The 27728-nt window shown below is 40.4% G+C and overlaps 2 protein-coding genes and 1 long non-coding RNA gene across 4 annotated transcripts in view; 2 read left to right on the top strand and 1 right to left on the bottom strand.

Annotated features, from left to right (window-relative positions):
- Positions 1–883: 883 nt before the first annotated feature.
- Positions 884–14456, bottom strand: LOC142964119 (tetraspanin-15). 2 transcript variants are annotated; one of them, XM_076104268.1, is made up of 8 exons: positions 14130–14456; positions 8441–8626; positions 7419–7493; positions 7181–7276; positions 5573–5689; positions 4054–4104; positions 2691–2807; positions 884–2092 (listed from the first exon to the last, which is right to left on the bottom strand). In XM_076104268.1, the coding sequence occupies exons 1-8, from the start codon at positions 14226–14228 to the stop codon at positions 1757–1759; spliced, it is 1077 nt and encodes a 358-aa protein (XP_075960383.1). In that variant the 5' UTR covers positions 14229–14456; the 3' UTR covers positions 884–1756. The 2 variants fall into 2 exon arrangements, with proteins under 2 accessions (XP_075960383.1, XP_075960384.1); XM_076104269.1 differs by lacking the exon at positions 14130–14456 and adding an exon at positions 9347–11341.
- A 762-nt stretch (positions 14457–15218) lies between these two features.
- LOC142964354 (uncharacterized) lies at positions 15219–21035 on the top strand. The gene is made up of 5 exons (XR_012957524.1): positions 15219–15384; positions 16197–16319; positions 17413–17488; positions 18902–19065; positions 19586–21035. It is a non-coding gene; the product is annotated as an uncharacterized LOC142964354 (long non-coding RNA).
- A 932-nt stretch (positions 21036–21967) lies between these two features.
- The window catches only part of tacr1a (tachykinin receptor 1a), a 29342-nt gene continuing 23581 nt past the window's right edge, over positions 21968–27728 (top strand). Inside the window, exon 1 of the mRNA XM_076104593.1 lies at positions 21968–22368. Coding sequence (XP_075960708.1) covers positions 21968–22368 — 401 coding nt within the window. The remainder of the gene's footprint in view (positions 22369–27728) is intronic.

Here is a 27728-nt window from a genome sequence, read left to right as displayed (position 1 = left end):
AGAGGTGAAGAGTGAATGAGGAGAGATGACCTGCAGGAGAGAGATAGAGAGAGAGAGAGAGAGAGAGCTGCGTACAATGTGAAATTGAATGAACATGGCTGGTCTCATCCAGATAGAGGTCTTTAAGGAGGCAGTGTGTGAAACGGGGAGTGTGGTGGGGGGGGGGCACAAGAGGAAGGAAGAGAACAGTGCTGAAGCTAAGACACACGTCATTAATTAGGTTCCAAAATGATTTACTGAGAAAAGTTTTAGTGAAGACGCTTAATTACCCAAATCCACGTCAACGACGTTCACCATTGCATCTCAGCCCCGCGGTTCTTCTCCAAAATTATGAATTCTGCTTCACATCTTTCCGTGAGCTTATGGTGATTTTTCCATGGAGGTCAAAGAACAGTGGTCAGGAAAACACAAAGGCAGGAATTCATTTTGACTATTTAACGCCAGTCAAAATCTCCATTGGTTGCCTGGCGACTGGTCCTGGCCAAGAAACTTAATAACAGCCTTCTCGTCTAACTCTCGGCAAGAAAGAGAATAAACATATTTCTCAAAATGTCAAACCAGTTAAGTCCAAAGCTGGATCACATCCTGTCGGTTTAAATGCTCTGTATTCATCTAATAAATATACAAATGTCAATTGGAAGGTAATCTGGATTTTAAATAAAGAAAATAAATTTGGTTATAATAATCACACGCTTGTATTGTAGAAAAGCCGGTACAGGCTGGAAGAAAATTCAACACATCTGTTTGACGTCACACGATGCGTTCTGGTGAGTAACACTGAATGACATATAATCCTCTCTGGAGACAAGAGGTTTCAGTTTGCGGCTGAAATTTATTGCAGCGTCATCGTGTTTGTATGCAAAGCAACTCGGCACAAAAAAAATCAGTAGACAAATTCAGCTTTATTGACAAGAACAGTAGTGCTGATACAAGGCAGGAGCTAGGGGGAAGCTCAAAACAGTGCATAACTCAGGTACAAAAAACCGTCAAGAGTAGATTTTCACTGGATTTGTAGTCTGGATAATCCCTTTAGTTGTTCCATTAAAAGATGGAATAAAAAGTTTAGTTTAAAAATGGAATAGACTGAAGCCCCCCCCCCCCCCATGACAACCTAACATATAAACTGAGAATTTTTAATTTTTTCTTAATTGACTTTATATACAGTACAAAACATGCATCCCATGTTATTCCACAACTACCAGTCTTACAATGTACACTGACTGCACGAAATCAAATCAAATCATAGTAAAAAGAAATAATACACAAACTGTACACATCCGTCACAGACGCTACACGCAAGACATACTCGGCTATTCCTCGGACACTGAAAAACATCTTTTCAAGCTACAATTAATTTACACACCAAATAGTACTGTCCTCTGACTACTGGGCTATTCTTCAAAACAGCCTGAGGTAAGCTTTAGCACATGAGACATAGCTCAATGTCAAAGGCTAAATAATTTTAATAAATTAAATGCAACATAATGCCACGAATCTTTGAATATCAACCGCCACAAAGACAAAAGAAATGTTTTTTTAAAAGCCAATGTTGTTCCTTCAAGTTTTGTTGTAAACAGATTCACCAACAAAGTGCCAAAGTACTTTTGATCCCTTTAGCTCACCGACTTTCTCTTGATCCAATGACGGACAGGTTCAACCATTAAGTAGTGCAACACAACTTCAACAAATGCAATGATCACAACGACAGAAAAACAAAAGGCCAAACCCGAAAGGCAAGAAAGGGCAAAAAGACCAACTAGTGTTCCCTTTTTTGCTTCCGGCCGATATCTACCTCGTCCAGCCCGGTGGCCGATCTGGACTGCTGCAGTTCTCGGAGCTGAGAGTGAGTGAGAGGCGCCTGCTTCTTGAGCCTTTGCATGTGAACATCGATGGGGTCGAGATCGGGCTCAACGACAGGGACGGGCAGGTAGCCGCCGTCCCTCGGCAGACACATGCACCAGCCGGCACCACCCAGGTCCAGCTCGCTGTACTCAACCTCTGCCTTCTTCAGCTTGAAGTCCACCATGTCGGTCGACTCGCTCATGTCCACCAGCAGGTTCCAGAAGATGCAGCTCAGCATGATGCCCAGCAGCTGCAGGGAGACGTTGGACCTCGTTAGTACAAAAGCATCTCGGGGTTTGGAAAAATAAAGTTAGCAACTTTATTGTTTACTTTATACATAGATTTTTCTCAGAAAACAGTGGTGTGAGGGCACTATTAACTATTTTTAGACAAATGTATAAGCTACAATCTATACCGAAGCAGGAAAGAGCCAATGGTATTTATTTATGCAGTTGCTTTAGAAGAGTAATTGTTGTAATTACTTCTCTGTGAGGTTGCTGCGACAAGTCTAAATATATGGATGAGAAGATTTACAGACATTGCAATGTGTAGCAGACAAATTCTAATTTATCAAATGGCATAAAACTGTCAAAAAAAATGAGCCACGGAAGCAAGTTTTTGAAAAGCAAAATCAATTCAGCTTTTGCTTCTGGCAGTGTGTTTTTTTATGAAGCATAAAAAAATTAATTTGCCAGGCCGTGTTGTTGTGAGAAATATTTAAATGTCACAGGAAGTGAGGAGTTTACAGTTCAGATATCAAGGTTAATTTGAAGCGGTGCGTTTGGTTGGAAAAAGGGCTTCAAACCAACTCCAGTGTCAGCGAGTCGGTGCTGTGACTTTTAAATTACCTGGGGAAGTCCAATGGCGCAGCAGAGTGCAACAGTTATTCCAATGTTGTCACTCATCCAGAGGTTGACTGCATGGATGCAGCCCCGCACATAGATCACCTCATGCAGGGTTTCACGCTGATGCACAGACCAGAGGAAGACAACAAGAGGAAAGTTTCAGTTTCAAAGTAAAACTGAACAGTCACTACCTCTAAAAGAAGGGAAGAAGACTAGCAAGCTGCATCGGTGGAGTTCTAACACTCCAAAGTTGTCACACACAGCAGAAGGTATTTCAATTTCAGCTGTAAAAACTAGATCAAATATTATTGTTGAATGGAGAGAGTACCAGTGCAGGCTCTGTTCAAAACCGCATACTAAACATACTATTCATATTATGTACGACATTAAAATTGAGTATGTAGTACGTTCCAGCAGCATGTGTAAAATGAGTGGAAAGCGTCCTCCAACTGCTTTACTGCAAAAAAAAAAAAGCTGCCAAGAATTAGTGTCACAGAATGTAATGATGCTCAGAAAACTGAGTGAAAGAAATGCTTATGACCACTTAAAAGGCGGAGTGTGTGTGTGTGTGTGTGTGTGTGTGTGTGTGTGAGTAGCTGTAAATGGGGGATTTACGTTCTGCTTTGATGGAAGTATTTCATGTTTTACAAGAGAAAAGGCTTCAGAGATGAGGTCACTCTTCTACTTGGATTGATAGCATCTCAGGAAAAACTTCAAAAAAAAACAACTAGTCTGAACGTGTTTGGGGTTTTCAAAAACAAAAAGTGGGTGGTCTTATATTCTGGCCAATACGGTAAGTGAATTCTTTCCTTCGTTTTAACAAGGGTTCTTTGTGTTTAGCAAGAATGTTTCAAGCCTTTTGAATATCATTATTTTATTTGACTAGCATGAAATATATTAAAGTTACTGAGTATTGATAAATATATATAATTACATTTTAAATGCGACACTTTTTATAGGATTTTTCATCAATGACTGACTGGATTAGCAAACAAACATGCATTTCCATCTGGTTACTTGATCTAAAAAGTGTTTATGAATTAAAAATAACAATATAAGATAATTTCCATATTATTAGATTTGATCCATTTTGCCCATTACTAAACCCATAAACAGCAACATGTCAATTTGATTAAATAATTATTTCCTCAATTAACCGACTAATTGCTGCAGCTCTACTATGTTGAAAGAAAAGTGGGACCTTCACTAAAATTGTGACTGCAGACATTTTCAAGGTGGTTTTGACACGTTAACAAATAAACAGTTTCTAAAGTGGTCCCGTGTGAGCCAGACATGCCGTGTTAGGAGTCATGATACGTACAACCAATGTTAAAATGTGTCTACTATAACCCGTTGTTCCTCTTACCTCATTATCCAGAGTCTTGTAGCCACATAAAGTGTTGACGACCTCTCCTACCTGTGCAAAGAGAGAAAGTCAGAGACCTTAACTGAGCTAAGAGGACAAGAGTCAAAACCATGGGGACAGAAGAGGGAGTTATGCTCCTCAAAAAGGGGTGTTCCTGTCCTCTGTCAGCCAGAGAGTGAACTTAAGTGTTTGCAAAATGGCTGCAGCCTTGACAGGTAGGGACAGATAACAGCAGAAACCTAGCCAGTGTTCAGCTTCCCTAACCAACTCCTCTATCTCTCTGGTGTGTGTGTGTGTGTGTGTGTGTGTGTGTGTGTGTGTGTGTGTGTGTGTGTGTGTGTGTGTGTGTGTGTGTGTGAGAGAGAGAGAGAGTATTGGATGAATCTATCATTAAGTTTCTGCAGCACAGCTCCGCTGCTTCCAGAGACAGTATCAGTGTTTTGAGCCGAGGGACAGGAGTGATACCGGTCACATAGAGTGTGGAAGGGGCCACAGGGGAATTTAAAGAGAGAGCTTTCCTAAAGGCCACATATATACGAGAGAGATGCTTTTCTCATACAGTGAATGATGCCTTGGTAAAGCCGGAGACTTCACTAACTCAGTGCATGTTGTTTTGGATCTGTGCCATCTGTCAGCAGGGACAAGGATTATTGAACAAGATGGCTGCAACATCAGCGATACTCTGATCAATAATTGCTAATTAACTGGCTGAATTGGTTCCTCTGAAATGTGCCGTCAGCAAAGAAATCAAGTCTATTTACAGTCTATTTCGTGAACATCGTCAGTCGGATTATAGTCTTACAAGCAACCAAACGTTCCAGATGACCGATTACCTGTCATGTTACCGGCATGCGAGTGGAAAAAATGTCCATTATAGTTTTAGTTTATGTTGCGTTATAAGTTCAGTGTTTCATTCTAGAAGCATCAACGCCATGAGTTTCCTATAAAATACTGTATCCAAGCTTGAATTGTAGTTATTTTGGGGGGATTTCTCACCTAACCGGTTACGTGCGGTTTAAACCAACTCTGGTGCGTTTTCCCGTTTGCTTCACTTCAATTAGGCCGGTGTGAAAGCCGATAATCAGATTTCTGGTTTCCCATGGCCATAATAAATGATTTATTGGGGAGCACCTTGTGACACCAGAGAATTCAAATAAACACATATGGTGCTGTAATGTGCTGCATGACTGTCAGTCTCAGGGATTGTTATTTCCCAAAGGGGGTTCATGTTCTGTCAACGCTGCAAGATGACAGTGGTCAAAACTGACCAATCAGTAGTGAGTTACCGGTCAGTCACTATGACGTTATGGTCGATCCTCCGGTTTATTTGTATTGAGTCGGTGTGACCATGAACCAGACTACAGCAGAACTAAAAGGTACGTTTTTTTTTTACCTTGATCTGTACTGAAATAAAGGTGTGAAAGCAGGAAGTAACAGATGCTGCGGATGTTTTATGTGATTTTATGTGTGTTTTTGTCTGTTTGGTGTGTGTGTGTATGTTTGTGTTGCCAGCACTCACCTTGCGGCGAACACAACAGGTATATGGAACCCCACAGGCTAATGGACCAGTACCGTTGCAGAAATGGTACTGGTTGACTCCCCAGTCCTTATACTCATCCCCTCCACAACATGAAAACTGGAAGACAACACAGTATTCAGACAAGGCAATTAGGAACAAAGCACGCTATCAAAACAAATTAAAGTGTGGAATAACAACAAGCTTAAGTTCTCTAAAAACTCTTAAACTAAAACAACCCGCTGAGTTACAGCTTCTGGTGTTCTATCCACACGGAGATCCCTCACAATGTTGCCTTCTTATCAAGACAACATTATCTCTCTCTACATCCAAGTCCTACAGCAAACTCAAATAAATGTCTGCAGTGCTAAACAGGTGCTCACGTGAAGACTGCAGAGTTTCTGACAATCAATTAACGGCTATCATTTTGAAGTACTGGGTTTAAGTGTCCAACGTGTTGAGACCTTTCCCAGACGATGAAGGACATCTCTATCTCTGTCATCGCCTGACCTCCGCCGCATGCTGCCAGGAACCACACTGGCTGCGCAAATAAGACATTTTTACAAGCAGTGGGAAAGAAACAAAAGAAAGGAGGACACAAGGCAGGGAGCGGGACGTAATGCCCTCTATGTAGGTGGTGAAATAACAGCGAGTATTCCCGGATACAGAAAAAGGCAAACTGTGAGAATGGCAGTTGCGAGACAAGAGACACTTTTCTGAGCTCACAGCCAAAGGTTAAATGTCCATTACAGCCAATTAATTTGTCTAGAGTTTCAAAGAAACGGAGCACGTAAGGTTTACGCTTCAGTGGAGCCAAAACTGATGTCAGTTCTTCTGTTATTGCTCAGATAAAATATGCGTCTCAGAGAGAACGTGATATATTTCTAAAATACCCACTGAAGCATTTTCCTGTTATTCGCTTATTCTTCTTAATCGATTTAATAGCTGCAGACTGCCACAAACTAAATCTTTGCCAAATTCCCCCCCCCCCCCCCACTATTGTTTGCAACCAGCCCCATCCATCAATTTAGACGAACAAACACCCCGTTATCTTTTCGCTGCTCTAAACGACTCCTTCAGATGTTTTAGTCTGAATCCAGCTACACGAAGCATGATAATGAATAATCTCACTGTAGGTCGTGTTACTTGTTCGCCCAGTAGAGAGGTATAATGTACCAGGAGGGTTTGAAGGGGCCGGTATATGTGTGTGTGTGTGTGTGTGTGTGTGTGCACGCGCTTAAAGGCTTTTTCAAATGGGAATCACGCCGCAACGGTCACAAAAATATGACAAAGCAGACCGACTATTCCCACAGTCTTTCTGAAAATAAAGACGCAATACTGAAAGTCATGTCGTGTTTTTATGAAATGACCAGCTTGGTGCTAAACCGGCTGGATTACAATGCAGGAAAACAAAAGCTGTGTGACCATCTGACTTCTACTAAGAAACAAATCTATCATCATCAAAGCTCTGAATAACGCACAGTGAATTCTTGTGAGAGAATCAACCTTTTTATCCTGCATCTACTTATTGCAACAATATCAAAAAATGCCACACTTTTTAGAACAATACTGCAATTATGTTCATATTTTCTAGATAAAATATCAAACCACCTTTTGCTGCATATAGTCCAAGATGTTTTTGAAGTCCAGATCATCGTAGTAGTGTTTAATTCCTTCTCGTATACTGCTCTGGACCAAGGCAGCGGTCTAGATGAAGCAGAAACACAGAGGAGAGGTGGTGCCAGTCAGACAGCACAGTGAAGGAGCAGTGACCTCACTGTGGCCAGAGGACGTCGTTAGGCTGATAATACATGAGAATGTACAGCACGCGTGAGAATGTGACGTTTACCTTGTTTTCAAAGATGAGAGCCATGGTGAGCCCGATCGCCTGCAGAAGCAGCAGCACACAGAGAACACAGAGGAACTGCGGCGAGAGGAAAGAACTAATTCATAGCGCATCCGGAGGAAATGTGTAGCACCGACGCACCAAGAAAACCATTTACATCACTATTAAATAAGAGTCATGTTTTCAGGATATCAATGACACGATGCGATCATATAGATCGGTAAATGTATCTGCTTTAATGCATCAGTTTCAGCTAAAATAAACCCGATCAAATGCAGATCAGATCAGAGACTTAAACGTTTTTAGATATTGCATTGGATCAATATTTAAGGACTCTGTATTGGGTTGTTTGATTGATTGGATTATTTATGGAATATTTGCTGACAAACTCTGAAAATGCTAACAAGACAAGCAGACATGAAGGAGCATCAGGTCCATGTTTCTCAGAGCGGAGCATTAACTCGAGGGCTTCCTCAGCACGACGAGCTTCTCGTCCTCTTCATCAAAGCCTGAGCAGAAACACCACTAACTTCCTTTTCTATGGAGAACTTTTAATAATCCCCTCTTTCTCACTTCAGCTTATTTAGCTAAAGCCAATTAGATAGTTGCATAGCTACTACAATAATATATCCCTGCACACTTTGAGCTCTTTTTCCTATTATTGGTAAAACCAACAGCTGTGCTTTTTGCATTGGAGGTGAATTCTAAGTGGTCACTGATTTAAATGTTTTATGAACTGCTGCTGCCGGGCAGACTTTGATCACATTATACATGTCTCAGCTTTGAGTGTGCAATTTGTATATTTATGTACACAAATACGTATATGTTTACACACATACATTTGAAGTTTTACCCTCGTATGTGCAATTTCCTATTTTATTCCTCATTACATCCCTGATTTTGTAGCTCAGCTGACAATGCAAATGCGACCCATAAACATTTGCACACACACACACAAACACACACACATTAGAAGACATGTGTGCTCATGGCCACATCCCCCCCTCCTCATCTATCATCCCCACCATGTGCAGCAGGGTCTTGTTGTCCCTGAGCGATCCAACCATGCCCACCACCGACACGGTGAACATCACCAGGCCCAGCAGGATGAGCACCACAGCAGGGGCCAGGAAGAGGCCCTCCAGGGTTCTATTCTTCTGCCTTTCCACTTCGGCATACAACCCCACACACAGCACACAGAGACCCATCAGCTGTAGGGAGAGCGAGAGAGAGAGAGAGAGGGGGTGGGGGTCATGAGATAAACACCGTGACAATCCTCAGGTTGAAGTAGTGTTCAGCTTTTTGAACTAGAGGGCTTTATTCATTCTTGTGCACTGCGGTTTTGGAGCCTCAAGTTTGACATTTTGGCCGCCGACACCTTGGTTTTTGGCCAATTGTTTTTTAGTTTTCTTTAACAACCAGAGGTGACTGGAGAGCAACGCTGAAAAATACATTTTTAGGAGACCAACATTTTACAATTAACTTCCATGAACTGAAAACACACTGTGAAAGGGTTAAAGTTCTAAGAGGAAACATCTTTTTTTACTCTAAATGGACCATGATTTACTAAAGGAACATCATGCTGTTTTGACGAAGACTTGAAACTAGTGATTCAGACCATGAAGTCATGTTCACTGAGCTAATAAGTCAAGTGAGAATTCATTTTCTCAGACTTCTATACAATCAGACTTCTTTCTGCAACCAGAGGAGTCCCCCCCCCCCCCGGCCATTAGATAGAAAACAAGTTTAAGTCACTTTTAAGAGGCCCAGAGGTTTCCACCTTCTCGGTCATCAGGTTTGACATACCACTTCAAAGTAGGGCTGTCCAAATACCATTTTTTGGGCACAGGACCGCCGCTGTAACCTCTCGCTAATAGGCCGCACAGATTCATATCCCATGGCACTAAAGCAGTACATTTCCTGTCACTCACTCAGAGGCTTCTGCTCAGCCCTCCGACCTGAGCCCAGCGGGGGTTGTGCTCCGACACAAGCAACGGTGATGAGGGCTTGGTCTCCATGGCGTGAATCAAGAAGGACTCAGCCACACATTTCTCTGTTCTTGGCCGAGATAGTCATTCAGCTGAATTTAAGGCATTCATTTTTAAAAACTCTGTTATTTTACAGTATTGTTGTTTGTATTTTTATTCGTTGTTGAATAAGAAACATTTTCCAAAAGATTTGGAATGTTTTATGCATTTTTGTAATCCAGACGATTACCCAAACACCACAATTGAAAACCGAACACCTCTATTGTATATCCGAATAGTCAAATATTCGGGTCCAGCCCTATAGTTCAAAGCCTGGTACTGAACGTGTCATATTCCAATAAGAAATGCCATGGAAGGAAATTCATACAAGATGAGTTCAAAACACCCGATTGGATGCGCAAGAAAACTATGACACAGTTTAACAAGTGAAACAGAGAATAAGGCTTTAAAGACAGCAAGGGGATTTAGCTAGTTCTACTGAAAAATAAGAGCAAATTAAAAACAGTAATTAGTGATTGATAGTCAGTTCGGTTTAACACCCCCAACCTGATGAGGAAGGCAATGACTTCCGTACGTCAGCTGGCCTACTTTCATTCGCCATTCTTTGATTCAATTTAAATTACAGTTCAATCGTTGCAGCCATAACACACGTCAGGAAATGTTCTGTTCAGATATTTGGGTCTACATTATGCGATATGAATGACCATGCCCTGTTGTTACAGCCAATGCTCTCCTGTCTAGCGGTGCTCCCGGGGTCATTCTTGCCACATCATAGTGCTCCACAGAAAAGTCTAAAATAAGTGACGTATGAGGCAGAAAGGATGTATTTACTAAACATACAGGTTGAGATGCTTTTGTTCCTAGTACACAAACCCCAACGTGTGCTGAAGATGTACAGAGTGCTCACATCATGTTGGGTTAAAGCTGCAACATTTGACGATTAAGGGCACAAAATACAGAAAGACTGCGGGTCAGCAGATAAATGTGGGGGGTTGTGAGGGTTAAAGGGGCAAGAAAGGAGGAGATCAAGATCTGCTACACATATATATGTATTCATATCTTTTGGAGACCTTCTGCTGACCTTTGCTTTTTTTTTTTTTTTTTAAATATCAGATAATTGACCTCTTGGGGCCTTAAACAGTTATTTAAACAAAACCATCTGGTAAGTTAAGAGGAGGAATCACTCTGGTGGAACTGGAAGCTGCCCATAGACATCTGAAAAAGACTGAATCACTGGTTTAATCTTTAACATTGTATTGTTTTATATGTTTGTTTTAAATGTAGAAATGTTAATCAGTAACGTGGTTATAGCTGTCAGACAAATGCAGTCGAGTAAAGAGTGTAAAGAGTAGAAGGATAAAGAAGAAGACTCGTAGACATGCAGGTGGCGAGATAGAGCAAAGGGGCTAACCCCTGAGCGGTTAAGAGTTGCCTTGCTCAAGGGCACCTCGGTTGTGCCCAGGCGGTGAACTGGCAGAAAGGTAAAATGGAGAAACCTCAACGTTGTACATAAGTACATGATTACATGTACTTAGATCTAGCTGGTGAGAGTGCTGGAACACAGTGTCCCACAGCGAACCACTGTAAAGAGTATTACATCAAAATGAGCCTTAACACGTCTAAACACACTGAAGACTAAACAATCATCAGAGTACATGTAGACAAATGAGTCAAATGGAGAGAGTGTTATTCTCCTGTTTAAATTCAACTAATGCAGGTGCTACAAAAAGAGAAGTAGCAAACAGCGCTTGCTTTCCTGCTATTGATTTTCACTTGGAACCAGAGGCAATCTGCCTGAAGAGTGGGGTCTGTCTACTTCAACTCTATTTACTGCTCACAACCCTCCATAAAGCATTGGCAGATACATGTGGCTGAGAGCCAGCATCCAAAGTCAGACTCCCTACCTTCACTGCTGCAGTAATGAAGATAAGAATGAGTAGCAGACTTTGTAGAAAGGGATCTGATACCGCCTGGCAAAAAAAAAAGACGAAACCCGGCATTGCTAGCGTTAAATACGAGTTATCCAGGACATTAGAAGGTTAAGATGACTTGCAGTCTGAGAGTTTGTCGGATCAGGGGCCCAAATCTCCTAAGCAGTGACACATGGACCCAGGAAAACCTAAACCCGGTTGTTTATTGTAGCGGTTTACAGCTGATAACTTCAGCGTAGCAGTGACACTTCGGTTCCCCCTAAAGTAAACATGGTTAGCTCTGTTAGCTGTGAGCCGCTGGCTTAGCAGTCGCTATGAGAGTTGTTGAGAGGCAAAAGAAACGCCCCCAAACTCACATTTAGCACCTTTAAATCGTTCATAATAGGCCTAAAGTTTGACAAATTTAATTTGTTTCTTTTGACAGCTATTTTTTACTTGTGTTTTGAAATGCGAGTTGGGAATCTATTATTATGCCTGAATATTTTAGCTGACATTGAGGTTTGTTAACTAATTTGAGATATTGACCAATGACGCTGACAGCTCCTCTATGAGTGCGTAAGCCTGCTTTACAGTAAGGATGGCTTTTGGAGCTGGTAATCATTAAATTAATACAATGTGTAATAAAAAAATGTAACGGCATGGTATTTGTATTATGATGTGGTATGAGTGTAACTAACCTTGAGCAAAACAAAAAGAGAGAAAATAACATCAACCAGACCTATTCAAGTTCCACTGGATGAGGATCTGCAGCTTTACTCCTGTCGTAAGAATCTTACCTAAATGACATTAACCAAACGCATGAGCTTCTCTCTGTTAAGCTAAGCCTCATTGTCCTGAATCACAGCAGCAAGAGGGAGAGATATTAGAGGGGAGCGGCAGACTCTGGAGTGCTAATGAAATCAAACTACTGAGGTTCTGGAGTCATATTCATAATGTGCTTTTGGTGTACGTATATATATATATATATATATATTTGACACACGCAGTCAGGCAGATTGGTGGGGGTGCAAATTGAACATTATTGCGCGAATCTTCCCGGGGATAAAAGTGATGTAGTGGTGAGACGGAGGAATAAAACAAAGGGGTTTGTAAGTGGGCCCATGATGGCTGAGGATGACTCATCTTTACTTATCAATGGCCTGGCAAGGCTCGTCAATGTAGGCGTCTGTTGGATCCCAAATTAAACAATACACTTCAAGAAAAAAAATGTAAACATTGATCAAAGTTGGGCAGCTAATCGATTTAGCTGCCAATGTGCCTGGGTTGGGCAATATGGAGAAAATCAAATATCCCGATATGTTTGACAAAATATTTACACCATGTGATTTCAGTTATGTGGACATAATGACTAAGTGGAATAAGGTGGGAACAGCTTCGTTAAGTTCAGAGAATAACATCCCTTTCCTGGAATGCAGCCTTTAACACCTGGAAAAGACAACATTTAAACCATATTACGATATTCTAAATCTTAGACAATATCTAGTGTCGTATCATAATACCAACATAATATTTATATTGCTCAACCCTACCTGGTGCATAGAAAAACTCTCCAACCACTACCAAAGTTACCTAAATAGATTTACTTGTGTATTGTTGGATAAGTGTGGCTTAATTAATAAAAGAAAACTGTGTTATGACGTGTGGGAAATACTGAAACCCTAAAAGGTTGATAGGACCCTTGTCCTGAACACACCTTTGCTTATTTAGCTGAAATGTATATATTTGGATTTGTTCATCTGCCACAGACTTGTGTTACCATCAAAATAAATCAGTGGTCAGCTGTGAAAAGTTACTGATTAATGTTTGTCCGCTCACTTTATTCCAAACAAACCAGAATACTGTGAACAGATATTTAAACTGAGTTTGGAATAATTGAACTTTACCAACACAGTTATGAAGAGAACATTTAAAATAGGGAGGCATAATATGTAATAATTAATTATTATTTACTGTTATGATGTATTTTAAATCATAACAATGAACATGGATTAGTTGAATGAGCAACAAAAGAGACTTTCACGTTGCTCCTATTTTCTGTCGGCACTACTATTTACCCACAGCAGCGTCCCTTTAAGCGGATACAACGCCCTGCACCACCGTGCTGTTTGCTAGCCAGAGATCGCCGTGTATCGATACCACATGCTACATATTAGTGTCTTGTTTATTAGGATTGCCCAAAAATCCCGGTTTTGTCAACAGATTTTAATTCGGGAGGACGTCTGTGGTGCTAATGTACATCCTGCAAGCTAATCGTTCACCAGCTAGCTAGCATCCAGAGAACGTCAAACCAGATCCCTTTAGAAAATACGTTAACTTTATGTGACGTTACTCAACAACAAAAACACAATGTTGTTAACAAAATGAATGACTTGTGTTTTAATCAATATAGTCTCCTGGTAAATACGGAACACGCCAATGTCAACACGGGGCAATTAATGTCATTAAAAACCCAGTTATACCCCGTTTCACGCTGTAACGTTAATAGGCGGAAGTCCGACAGGATTTTAGGTGAATCCGTGTTTTAGATTGAAATTGTTCTCCAATGTGTCGTTATCCTGGTTCAGGACACATGTCGATGTGTACAGCAGATCATATAGACTCTGAATATGCCTGAGTTCATGCTCTAACACATGTGTTATGTGTCTGGAGCACATAACACGTTTAAACACGAGTGTTTTTCATGAGGTTCTGAGCGATGACTCACTGACGCTAGTGGGTGGTTCACGTCCACTACAATTAGCAGACAAGCTCAAACTCAAAGAATGCGGATGTTTATAAATGTACAGGAGACTTACCGAGAAGAGCATTGAGTAGATATTTAAGGTAAATTTGATGAAGTAGTAGAAGTGGTTTGTTTTCCTCAATTCAGAGTAGGACGGCATGGCTGCTGACATCAGTGAAGCTAGCTAACGAGCTAGCTAAACGTTAGCTATCCCTCGTTTACTTCAGGCAATATCAAAAATAATGATAAATAAACATCTAATGTCGTTAATGAAATTTTAAAAAAGGGTTTTAAGAGAGCTAACTGAATTTTATATATGTAGCGGCCCTCATTTCTCACGTAGTGTTGTAGCCACTGAAACAAAACCACTTCCGTACGGCCGCGTCCAGCTAACACGCTTTGTTTTGACTACATTCTTAAAGGGGCAGTAAACGCATCCTCGTTATTGAAGTAGATTTAGCTGCTCCGGTTAATTTGTAACATCATTTGTGTTTAAACTATAATGTGTTAATATTTGTCAATGTTTGTTGCTTGTGAGATATAAAAATGATAATAAGATAAACCAATTAAAATGTTAAAAAGCAGACATTGAGGCCAGAACCCGTAGTAGCAAAACAGGTGTGGAATTTAGGGATACAAATGGAAAAACTAAGAAACAGGATGAAAATATAATGACCTCTGTAAAGAAACTGGGTCATACTAGTAACAACATGGTTACAGATATATAATCAACGAGGCTCGTTAAAAGTAATTCAATCCTTGTTGCATTACTTTTCTGGTGAACCGACTTGAAAAAAAGTGAATGTGACAAGAATATGCACATAAGTTAAAACACACCTAAAAGACAGAAAAACATGTTTTTGAGAAATACAAGCAGATAAATTAGTAACTACGAGCTGTAATGCATTACGTACAGACTCAGTGCACAGCTAATCCCCCTTGCTTCAGGTTGCATCAGTTGTTGCTGCAGACCGGTTAGATATATTTGGCATGCTTGTGACATTACTGATGCATTTGCAAATTGGTTTACACACTTGCAAAGCTGTCCGTATGTTCACCCAGATGATTATCAGCAACAGTGTTTGAGTTTCCCATCTTTAGAAGTTGGTTTGTTTTCTTATGTCTATTGGAATCAGTAGTTTCACTTCCTCCTGATTTGCTCAGTCCTGGAGAGAGGTGCATTGACATAGTTTCAATTTCAGGTGGTGTGCAACCTCATCTCCTGTCTACACTCCATCGTGTAGACAGGGAGAAGCACGAGCCATGAGTCATCAGGTTACAGTTGATGAATAACTGAAGTCCTTCAACCAACGTTATCCTCTTTCTGCGTAAATATCCTCACTTATTATGTCTCCTGTCATCTGTTCTGTGGCTGACCCGACGGCCTCTGGCCTATTGGACTACTCTGCCCTGATATGGAGGGGTAGTGCTACTCCAGTGCATCCTAGGATTGCATCTAGTCCCATGATCATCAACAAGAATAAGTGGACAAAGAAAATAATTAACGATCATGCACTGCTCTGCAAAATCTATAAACCTCATCTTTCTGAAGGCTTCTCTCACTCATCAGCATGTTCATTGATCTTTGTTGAAGGAATTATATCTCTCATCCCTGTGCACATTTTGAGGGCCAGATTGTCGGCAGCTCATCAAAGAGTCTCACATCTTTCACACATAATTGAGTTTAAATGTTCAGTGAGAAGTAGGGAAACATTTAGTCCAAGCTACTGAAAGCCAATCAATCGAAAGGTCAGAAATAACATTTGGAATTCAGAAATGTTTTAATGTCTCTCAGTCCCTCAGGATCATCGGCCAGCCGGGGAGACAGTTTGCATGGACTGAATTGAGTTTAAATTCAGTAACCCAGCTCATTTCTTGTGTTAAGTCATCTGAATCCAGCACTTCCTCTGCCAGCCCCTTTCCATACTCCAGACACACACACACACACACACACACACACACACACACACACACACACACACACACACACACACACACACACACACACACACACACACACACACACACACACACACAGTATATATGTATATTTAGACTATTTCTTTAGACATTCTGAATGTTCACAAGTCATCACCTTTGCTGTATCTCTTTCTTGAATGCTCTTCTGCCTGTATCACAGCTCTATCACAGTTACTCTCAGCGAATATATGATCTGACTCTCATGAAACCCGTGCAACTGATACATTCAAGAATATGTGCCAGGGTTTGGTGTGGGCTTTGTATGACTCCTGCAGACTCACAGGTCAGAGCTCACTTTGTTGCAAAAATGTTCATTCAAGCTAGAATCAAGTGGGCAGAATCAGTTAGACCCATGAGAATCACTTTGCTCCTACTGGTGTCTCCAGTTAGGGATGTTGTAGTGAGGGTAATAGAGAGTAGATTTGACTATTGCCCCAACATGGGAAGGGCCCTAAAAGAGCCTGACATTAGAATTGTGTTTTTATGTGCAAAAAAAACAAAACAGTTTGACATACAATCCTGTCTTTAAATAACTGAAGTCAGACTAATTTAATGGAAAACAGCAGTTAACAAAATCCTTTCATAAGATCGATGAGTGAACAAAACTTGCTACCACCTGTTTTAGGATTGTTTAATACTGATAGATTGGACATAGCTAACTAGCAGCTTATAGTTTGGTTCAGCTAGATGATGCATGAATGCTAAATGTGAGCTCAAACTGTAATAAAAAGATATCAAGCAACCTATTGCTGCAATTTACACCAAAAGGAGATTAGGATCAAACACCCAGAGTGAACTAGGTAGCACTGTAAAACAAGTCTCAAGTGAATCTTGTTTAATTGTGAAATACAATAATCCTTTCAAAGTGTAGAGGCCGCAGATCAGAAATACATGGGTCTAGTTATTATTTATTTATTTGTACATGGGGCAACCTGGTGGTCTAGAGTTTGACCATGAACCGAAACAGCCTGTTCTCAATCCCAACTCGTAAATATGGCAGCATTGTTAGTGGTTCACATGTCAAATTATAATTTATGAACCGGAACTATGTCACCATCGATGGATGTGTCAAACAAACACAGAGCTTTCCCCCAGGAGCGCAGTGTGTGTCCTGTGTGAAACAAAATGTCAGTGTTGACTCTTTTAAAGGTATAACGTTACTCCTACTTGTTTTTATTCTGGAAAGAAAGTGTATCCATGTAACAAGCGGAAATTGATGCTGGAGGGCTACCTAGAGTATCATAGTTTGACGTGTAGGGTCATTGATCATGCTGCCGTATATTTTACTGCTCCTATACAGTGGTGATTCCCTTTCACTGTGACAGCCTGTTGCTATCACCTGAGACTCATACAACTCCCCTTTCCCATCACAACAGTTGATGACAGAGCCCCAGCAGCAGCCATGAGGGGATGCTCAGTATCAGTCACAGTAGTGATGACAGCTTTTGGAAGGTAACAAGAAAATTGCTTTTATTTAACTTTGAAAAATAGACTGACTATAATGTTTTTTTCAGTAGTTTCAGTACCTGAAGAAGGAGCAAAATGTCAACATTTAAATGTGTCCAATACTTTGGTTTTTCTGTATAATTGTTAAACTATTGGCATTCCCATCAGCCTCAGCTGTACTTTGCGTTTTGTGCTAATTCAAGATTTTGGCATGCTTACACACATGATATCTGCTAAACATCTGCATGTTAGTATTGTCACAGTAAGAATGATAGCATGGAGATGTTAGCATTTAGGGCAAAGTGCCACTGTTCCCAAGTAGAGCCTCACAGAGCAATTCGCATGGCCGTAGACTATAGTCTTGTTTTGGCGTTACCTTCAATTGAAGCAACAATCTAAATATACGAACAGTTCAAACTGAATTGCTTTGAGAAAAATGGACGTGATGCATGCTTTATAAGAGGAAAAACATCTAGACACAGAAAGAGATGTGGTCAGAAAGTTAATATTCAATTTTATACAATTACAGGTAGTCATCTCTGTTCATTTATAGCCTAATTTAATTATAAGTAAGATATTTCAATGCACTGCAAATCAAATGTAGAGGACTCTGCGGATCATTGGGCCTCATGCAGCGGCATTCTATTAAATGTCTCTTATATTTTGTCTTAATTGTCTGTCAAAAGAGAAAATAATAATTCAACCCCAGATGCACCAAACTTTCTAAACAATCTTACCCAGGTGTGCTGAATGATGAGTCCCAGTTGATCATAAATTGGAGACTATGCTTGTTGAATATTAGCATAGTTAATGCCCCCTAAACACTATAAGTACAGGTGTTGTGCCGTGTGCAAATACAAGCATTGAAGAGATACCACCAAAAAAAAGTCTATAAGAGAAGGAAGAATTTCAGCAAAAGTTAAATTGAGGTACTGTTAGATAAACTTTCATAAAGTCAATATGTGATTTTCTAGAGCGTCAGTACTGGTGTTACAGGAAAATTAAAAACATCGAAGAGCAGCATTTAAGCCATTCAGAAGCTGAACACACGTGATATCATCAAAGGGTTTTTTAATAGTACCAATAGTATTTATTTTGCCCACAATCCAATCGATATTATTATTCTGAAACAAGAAATAATGAGAAAAAAATGTGAATCACCGTGAATCACAGAAATTATTTATTTATTTACAAAATAAGAACCAATCGTTGAACACAAATAACAGAAAATGTGTTCATATTTTGCGTCTTGCATGAGGCCCAATGTCACGTGGTGCATGGATAGCAGCCGTACAGGTTATTGTGACCGACCTGATGTTTTCATGGCTAGAGCTATGCAGTGCAACAGCTGAAATGAGGAAGAATATCTCATCAACGTGTGTGACGTCGCTCACCTCTTTTGCTTCTCCTTCCAAGCAGTTTAGACTCCACCATGGAGCTCTGACAGTTGTGATGGAGAGGACATCCAGAGTGGATCGAAGCTTCTCCCAAGAGAAAAGCAACGTCCTCGTGCAAGAGGAACATAATTACCATGACTGGATACCATCTATAATGAGATTATATTTGGAGGATAACATTTTATGGTAAATTATGTTGTTGGGGTCATCGGGCAATTGTTGACCTGGGCAGGACATAGATCAGGCATTATGTGAGAAGCAGACATTTGCAGACAATTACAGAAGAGAAGAGAACATGTGTTGACCAGCCAGTTTTTGATATTAGAGAATAAAACCACTGTTACAAACCACAATGTGGTGAATAAGCTATCAAACAGATGCAAATGTATTGTTTTTAAACTTAAGGGGTAATAAAGGTGATAAATCCTGTGACCTGATCATTATATAAAAATGTGTGGGTCACTTTAGGGGCCATGAATTCCCAGAAACGTTCATGGACATTCAGCTGTTAGAGTTGTCACAGACCAACGTGTTTTAAGGGGTAATTCTGACTTGAAAATCCTGACATGTCAAAGCAGCCCAAGAGTTGTTTGTGTTTGACAGACAGATGGAAAAATGAACTAACTGACTGCATATCTGCCTTTTTTTTTTACCTTCATTTAATCACAATACTAATACATAGCATTGCTTCTTCTTCTTTTTCCAGTGAGCCTTAGTCAAGATGGCAACCTACAAAAGGCTCATACAAGAGGTACACTATAGGTACTCCGGCATTAGCATGCATGAAAAGAGTAGCCTGCAGTGCAATAGTTACGAGAATTGTGAGAGAGGAAGAAAATAGTCACGTATCAAAGATGTAAATTGTATGATTTTCTGCGCTTTGTGAGTTTGACGTAGTGAATGATGGCCTCAGTGCATCACAAAGAAACTGTCTGTTCTTTTTCCAATATTATTCCAAAAGAGCCTGACAGTGAATTCTGTGTGGAATTATTGTGTGGCTGCTGTATTTCCAGTAGTGAATTTACCGTGACCCTCTCCAACTGTATGGTATCTCTTAGTTGTTGTGGAACCTGGTAATGTAGCAGTTTCATTCATATATTCATGAGAAAATTGTTCTGGTAATCAGCAGCTTGCCTGTCTGGCCAAGGTTGGTGTAAAAAACAACAACTCTGCTTTAAATATAATAGATAGAGTTCGTTCACATCTGAAAGATATCGGATGTCCAGAGAATCCTATTTTCTGTATTGTTTCTAAAGCAGGCTTAAAGCAATACAGCCACATAGGGTTGAAGCCCATGTACATGAAGATATTCTTACTGAGCATGTATTACAATTTTTGTTCAACAAAAAAATTGTAAATGTAAACTGCAGACTTTAAAGAATTTAAAACTGGCAGAAGTTCTATTATGTAGTTAGAAAAAGATGCATTAAATTCAAGTTTAGTTCCAATAACTTAAAATTGCTAATGTAATTTAGTTAGCACTATATGTTTCATCAAGAGTGAGCGTTAACAGCCAGTCCAGGGGCTCTGTGAGGCGGTACTTAAGCAAAGTCGTGCTTTGGCACAAGAGGAAAAGTCAGGGGATCACCAAAGACATTGAGACCATTTATGTTTGAACCAAATTGCATTGTAATCCATCCACAGTTACAGAAATGTCAGTGTGGACCAGATACAGCAGACATGCAACTCACCATCAGACTAATATAGTCATGCCACTAGCATGGTTTAAAATGCAACAGTAGGTTATAATATTAATAACCTATATGTCCTGCAAAAATATCAATGATGTCACACCTTTCAGATTCAAAGCACTAAAACCTGTGGCGATTAAAGGTCCTCTACTCCACGATCACAAAACAAAGGGCTGTGAGTTACGGTCTATTCAACTTTTTGCTTTCCAGTCTTGTTGTGCCTTCAATAGTCCAGTGGCAAGCCTGGAAGCAGCCCTTCATGAGCTCATTCATCCTCTCACATTGCTCCTCTGGGAAGACTCCTGCAAATGCTGTCTGGAAAAATGGAGCCGGGAACAAAGCTCTGATAAAATATATAAAGTTTGATATTGTCAACAAGTGCTGTCTGCTGCAGAAAATATCCCAGACTGGCCCTCTTATGAAGAATTTCTGTTACAGTGTTAATCAATAAAATCTATTTTTTACTACTAAGCGTTTTTTGTTTGTGTTTTGTGAAAATATGTAAAGAACCTCTGAAGTATATGTTTCATTACTACTATTGATCTTTGTCATCAGCATGTTCATGTTCTATGAAGCAGCTCATCCCCAAATGCACATCCAGACTGTGAGAGAGGGGGCGGTGAGTGGGAAGACAGGGACAGTGTGACACCTCACCACATTACACACCACATCCGGAAAAAAAATGGGTTCCTTCAATTTTATTTTGAGATTAAATCCATTCAAAGTGATGGTCATCAATGATGCCTCTACACAACTACAACCATTATTATTACAACGTTGACACTATTTGTATTGCTATTAGCACATTATTACTCATGTGCCCGAATGCGTTCATTCAGTCTCCTGCTTGTGTGCGATTTGTTATTGCCTACAAAGCAATTATGAGCGAATTTAATCAGATGAGAGGTATTTAGGCATGATTATCCTGTTGGCTTCTGAGTCGGATGGAATAAATAGCATAATCATAATTACAGAGACTTCCTATTGGACGGGTGCGCAGCGGCTCGCTGCATAAAAGTGATGTGCAGCCGCTCAGTTTGCGCAGAGAAGCAGCAGAGAACAGAGCGGAGAGGACGGAGCAGAGAGAGCTCAGATATGTCCGACCAGTTTAGGGAACACAGAATTGTTTTTGCGCGTTTTTACGCACAGAGATAAGTGACAGTAACATTAGTTTAATAGATAGTCAGGTGTAATCGTAACGTCCACATGTGTTACTTATACTGAATCTATTATTTCCAAGAAAAAGTCTTGAAGTGAACATTCCAACAGAGCGCGCAGCCGTCGTGCTTTTCTTAAACTTTGGTCCCTTTGCATTTGCCACCGGAGTTGTCTTGTTATGAATTAGGTTTGTATCCAGTTGGTGGGTTTTAAAGTGACTTTCGGTCTTAAACAGCAAAATGGATCCTTTTTTCAATGTCACCAATGCGCCAGATTGGACCACCGACTCCAACGACACCAACGGGACCACGAACTGGAACCAGTTCGTGCAGCCAGTCTGGAGAATTGTGCTCTGGGCCATTGCGTACAGCAGTATAGTTATTGTGTCCGTGGTAGGCAATATCACAGTGATCTGGATTATTATGGCGCATAAACGCATGAGGACCGTCACCAATTATTTTCTTCTGAACCTGGCGTTCGCTGAAGCCTCCATGTCCGCCTTCAACACGGTGATCAACTTCACATACGCAGTGCACAATGAGTGGTATTTCGGACTGTACTACTGCCGCTTTCACAACTTCTTTCCGATCGCAGCTGTCTTCGCCAGCATTTACTCAATGACCGCAATCGCTCTGGACAGGTAAGCTGCGAGTCTGTTGCAAAAGTATACAAGAAATGTGTTTAAAATACAACATTATCAATTCATGACTGATCAAAGTTCTTCACCATATTCTCCTACATGATTGACAACAAAATGCAGGAATATTGCGCTCATACTGGTTACGAATAAAAATCAAAGTGCTATGATCACATTACAGAAAAGAAATGGCTGTCTAATTCCCTTTTGCCCATCTTATAAGGTCCATAGTAATATTTTAGAAATAAAACTACTGACATCTAGGAGGATTCTGGTCATTATCAATTCGTACAGGTGGGGAACAGGTTGTGAATTTATTTAGATGTTTAGGTAAAAGGTTATTGAGGTCAACTGCTCTTTGAACAAAACAAAAAAAGGAAACTTTTATTTCAAAGTGCACCAATATATTGCCTTACAGTTTTTTCTCTTTACCAACATGCAGCTCAACATAACAGTTTTTCTCACATCAAAATGCACAAATGCAACCAAACAACGTGATACATATATAAACTGTGAACACTGACATTTGTCACCCACCAGTAACAGTTTGTAAGTCATTTAACAATTATCAAAAACGATCAACAGGTAGCATTTTAATGTGTATCTTTTATGTCTTTTTTTTATTTAGCATAAACCAAGATCCCATTACAACAAGAATAAGGGCATGGATTGTGCAACCTTACAGTAGCCTAACTTATGTGTCAGATAAATGAATCAGAAATGCTGCAAAATGATTCAACGGGCTTATTTTTTTTGCCAGTGTTCTGTGTGCCGTCTCTTGCAACACAATCTTTTTGCATGTCTGATCCACCCCTGCAATTTTCTACTGTTATGTCCATTATATCCAGCTATCTGATCATGTGGCTGGTGGTCATAAACTCTCCACCTCCATTAGGATGGATTTCATCTGTGGGGTTGAGGAATGGAGAGTAAGGTGGAACTAAAAGTGACTCCAACCTGCGATGGGCCGTAAACCACTCTGACTAGACGAGAACGTGAACTAAAGCATGGATTGAATGAGTGGAGGTATTTTGCCAGCGGAACAGTTATAAGCTAGTGTGACAAAACTTTACAGAATTTGAAGTTTGATTGTTGCGTTATTCAGCATTAATGTAGCGTGAGCAGGATTTATTCAGCATCTGTTAGCCAAAGTGAACTGCAGTAGATGATCATTGACTTCTCTTGCTCTGACTGTGTGGAGAGTTTTGATAAAGTGAACTCAGTACTGAGAAATACTTTTATTTATTATTCTCCATCAAAGGACCTCTTCTTATAGTCACAAGTTGAAGGAAACTCTGTGGAGCTCAGTGCATGCAATAACCCTCCCAATGAACATTCATGTGTGAAGGACCCCTATTGATCAGTGGTGACAGCTCCTTGTGTCGGCGAGGGTGAATGGAAATTAGATGCATAAAAAGCCCTGTGCTGCTTTGTTAATATGTGTGAATGCCTGGGCATGGGGGTGTGAGCCATTGCATTTTCATGTGTTTGTGCGTGTGCATGCATCTTTGTCTGTATGGTTGTGTGCGAGTACACATTGTATGTGTGTGTACCGGTACATCTGTGTCCAGGAATGCTGTTTTATTTACAATGTGTGTTTGCTTGTGTATCTCTTATCTGTATTCATTGTGTGAGTGTGTCTGTTTCTGGATATGAATGCATCAATGTGACACATACGGATACTGTTCCTACCGTTCCTACACATACATCTGTGAACATCCTGCCTGCAGCTTGTCAAGTCTGCATTGGTCTCTTTTATACCTTTACATCTTCGGTGATAATGGCCTCTAATTCTTCCGTATATCTCTCTTTTAGCAAGAAAGCCATGTACTTGACTTTTTCGAAAATGAAGTTGAACTTTTAGAGGACGTGAGAACAAAAAGGCAGATTAAGATGGCAACAGGCCACACATTCAGGCAAATTTGCCCCTGACCCGTGTCCATGCTACACAAACATGTTATTAAAAACCTGAGTAGCATATAATTCACACTGACAGCATTATACTTTTTCTGGCTGTTGTAGGAACAAAAAAAAAGATTCACCCACTGTGATATAATATCACAGTGGGTGATATACTCGGAGCTATCTCTCACTGCTGTTTAGGGTGCAGTTAGTATTTCAATTCTTAATTTGCAATCACTACTTCCTGTGAGAGCTGAAGAGCTCCCATTAGTTGCTAGACATGACATACTTTTTTTGCAGCACAGTGCTCCATCAGCCCTGATGAGATGCTGCAGCTGATAAGGCTTTTATTCATCTCCATCATTGCTACACTCAGGACTGGCGATCTATGGGTCGTGTGTAGTGCAAGAACACCACACAACTCATAGATCACCAGTGCAATCAGGGTGCTGATGCCAGTGTGCTGAGTTAGAACCACGGGGGAGTTTGCCACTTTGGCTTGAGTCCCACTTAAGTCAGAGAAACTCTACTTGGGACTTGTCCTCAAAAGACTTGACTTTGACTCAAGATTTGGGACTTGTGAACAATCTTTGTTATATATTGCTGAATTTAGTTTTGTATTATGGGAACGCAATTTTGTAGGAGACAGGGTAGGAATATCTTGCAGTTCGATTAGTCCTGCAGCCATTGTAAACTTTTTATTAGTTTACCTTGTTGGGACCATGTGCTTCACCATGTGCTCTGTGACAAAGACACTGGGGCCTGCCTATTTTGCAGAGCAATCAGAGGCCTGATTGCAGTTGTTGATAAGAGCAAGCTCCAAGGAATGTTTCACATGGCCTTAGATGCGAAAGCAATAAAACATCAACACTGCGATCTAATTGAACGAGGGCCACAGACACCCCAACCCTGTGGTGCAGCTCTGGCCTGTTCCTGAAACTATAAAACTTTGCTTCACCCCCAGCTCTCTGCCATTCCACGCGATTCAATTTGCTTGTGCTTAGGCACAGAAACATAGCTTTGCTGCTTTTAAAAGAAAAACCTAGGTAACAGTTTTAGATTCGCTGGACGAATAAAGACTGTTTGTTTTGTTTTTGTTTCGCATCCTAAAAAGAGAAACGGACAACTTGCCTGCAGAAGTGAAGAAAACGCATTCTTCAGAGAAAGAGGACAACTTCTCTTAACAATCAAGTCGACTTTATGCCGGTTATAAGGAAAAAACATTCCCTTACTGAGCCAAAGAAATTATCTCTGACACAGAGAGCACGAAGCTCGCGATCCTGAGTTGAACCGAGGAGCTCAGAAGGACCACAGTGAATGCCACGAAGTCATCTCACCGCAAGGCTTAGAGTCTGGGCAGATTTAGGTCATAGTGTATGCTCTGAGATCGTTAATGTTGTGTAGAAATGACTGTATTTAATACTGCTGCAATCGTGTTTTGAGATCAGTCACCACTAGTGGGTCCGGAAGTTGTTGTCTCATCGGTTCAAAGGTCAGAAACGCGGTTGGGCGAGTCCAAGATCGTCAGCCGCGTTTCTGTGATGAGATAGCAATCTTCCGTATTCCACCGCGGTGGGGAGGATCTGCTTTTGTTTTGGAGGATTTATTTTTGTTTGCTTTCCCTCTTTTTCTACTAACCCACACACATATAGCGTTAAGTATCTCCGGGTGGAGCTAAATAGCTCAGACACGTGTAGATAACGCGATCTCTCTCGCCATTTTAGAGTCTCGCGCCATTTTGTGATCTCGCGAGGTGTGGTCACATGCGAAACTACACCTCCATTTTGATAGTTCGATCTATCTTCAATGTGTAGTCCCACGTGACGTAGCCACATTCTAGTTTGCATCTGCCATTGTCTGAGCTGTTCTCTGCGTTTCTGTGCATGTGTATTGTGATTATAGCTGGATATGTGGCCCGTGCTCAAACTAAACACCTTCACTGTTCAGTCTGGATGTGGAATAGTACCTTGATTATTGACATTGTGTGGGAATACTAATTATAACATAGTAGTATTAATAATTCTATTAATGTCAATAATTTAGTTTTTCATATTTACTGATAACTCAAGCACGCTTCTTTTCATTCCCAACAACCTGAAGTATGAAAAGGCAGCAGCCATCGAGGATAAGACACAGGCAAGATTGGGATGTTTGTGGCCATCAAGGGGACCAATACTTTGTAAATATACATTACAAAGTGACCCCCACAAATAAATAATAAAAAAGATATCAGATCAGACTTTGAAGATATTTCAATTTTTTTCAGCAAGATTGGTGGCACCTGTTGTTTAACTTCAAAGGGGCTTTGATGGAGCTAAAGGAAGTAAAGTGCTGCAGTTTTGTCACCATAAAAGGGAAGGTTGTTTCATCTCATACAACTACTGAAAAATGCCAGATTTTACACACATGTTTTCAGCATAAAAGAAAGCTAAAATAAAACACACTGACATAATCATAGATAAAGAAAGCAGCAACCCACAGAGTCTGGCAGCCTGCTCTGGAGGAGTCTGCTCAATGAGACAGCAGGGGAAAAATTGGCCCCAAACTTGAAACTTTAATTTATACCAACTATTTAAATTATAATCCTTAAGATTTTCATGAAAACAGACCTCATTTTTATCTATGGTCTGCATTTTTTCTGTGATAGCATTCCATGTATTTACATTCAGTAATTATTTCTATTAGTAGTGGTGGAGTCCGCAATTCCGGTGCTAAAAAAGGGGGATTCACAGAAAAACAATGCATGCACATTGTATTTCTGACAACGCTGCTGCTCAAGGAGTATTTGCTGTATTAAACCGAATGGTCAAAGGTGTCACAAAATGATTATGATTATGATCCACTAATTCATATTTTCAACAAATGATCAAAAGGAAAAGTACTTTGTGAAAGGGTGTGAAAAAAACACAGACAATTATCGGTTCCTTTCATTTTTATGAAGCATTCATAATAATTATTTATAGTAATGGATTATTATTATTATCATCAACATAATCATAGTCATCATCAATCATTGTTATTATTATTGTATGTCCCTCTGTTCCATTGGAGGCTCTACCTGATGAATTAAACAGCTAAACAGTCAAAGATAAAGCAGGCACAACCTGGCAAACTAAAAGTCGCTACTGAAATGCATTCTGGGAAACACCTTAGTAAATCTGGCTTTTTGCACCGATTGTCAGTGTCTGACTAATGATAAGTGCTCTGGGCTTTAAGGGCACTTCGGTGGGAGTTGTTTAGAGAAATAAGAGTGTTTTTCATTCACAACCTGCCAGCCAACCACTTCCCTGCCTCTCTGACTTCTGAGCTATTACTTGCTGCCCCTCACATGGCTGAGGAGCTAATACTTTGAGAAATGAAAGAGTGATTGTTTGAGACTGGACCATTCTGTACCTTTTATATTCACCTGGCTGAAGCACACAGCCAGCTTTTCCCAGACAGACCAAGTCAAGACAGCAAAA

The sequence above is a fragment of the Anarhichas minor genome, unplaced genomic scaffold, assembly GCF_050575085.1.
Source record: "Anarhichas minor isolate MPS153535 unplaced genomic scaffold, ASM5057508v1 ptg000030l, whole genome shotgun sequence".
Lineage (NCBI taxonomy): Eukaryota > Metazoa > Chordata > Actinopteri > Perciformes > Anarhichadidae > Anarhichas > Anarhichas minor.
This window is presented reverse-complemented; position numbering and strand designations above follow the sequence as displayed.

Coding starts and splice junctions, on each gene's coding strand:
- LOC142964119 (XM_076104268.1), bottom strand. CDS start 14,228: ATGTCAGCAGCCATGCCGTCCTACTCTGAATTGAGGAAAACAAACCAC. Junction 8,627..14,129: donor TCTACTCAATGCTCTTCTCG/GTAAGTCTCCTG, acceptor CTCTCCCTACAG/CTGATGGGTCTCTGTGTGCT. Junction 4,105..5,572: donor CCTGTTGTGTTCGCCGCAAG/GTGAGTGCTGGC, acceptor CTCTTTGCACAG/GTAGGAGAGGTCGTCAACAC.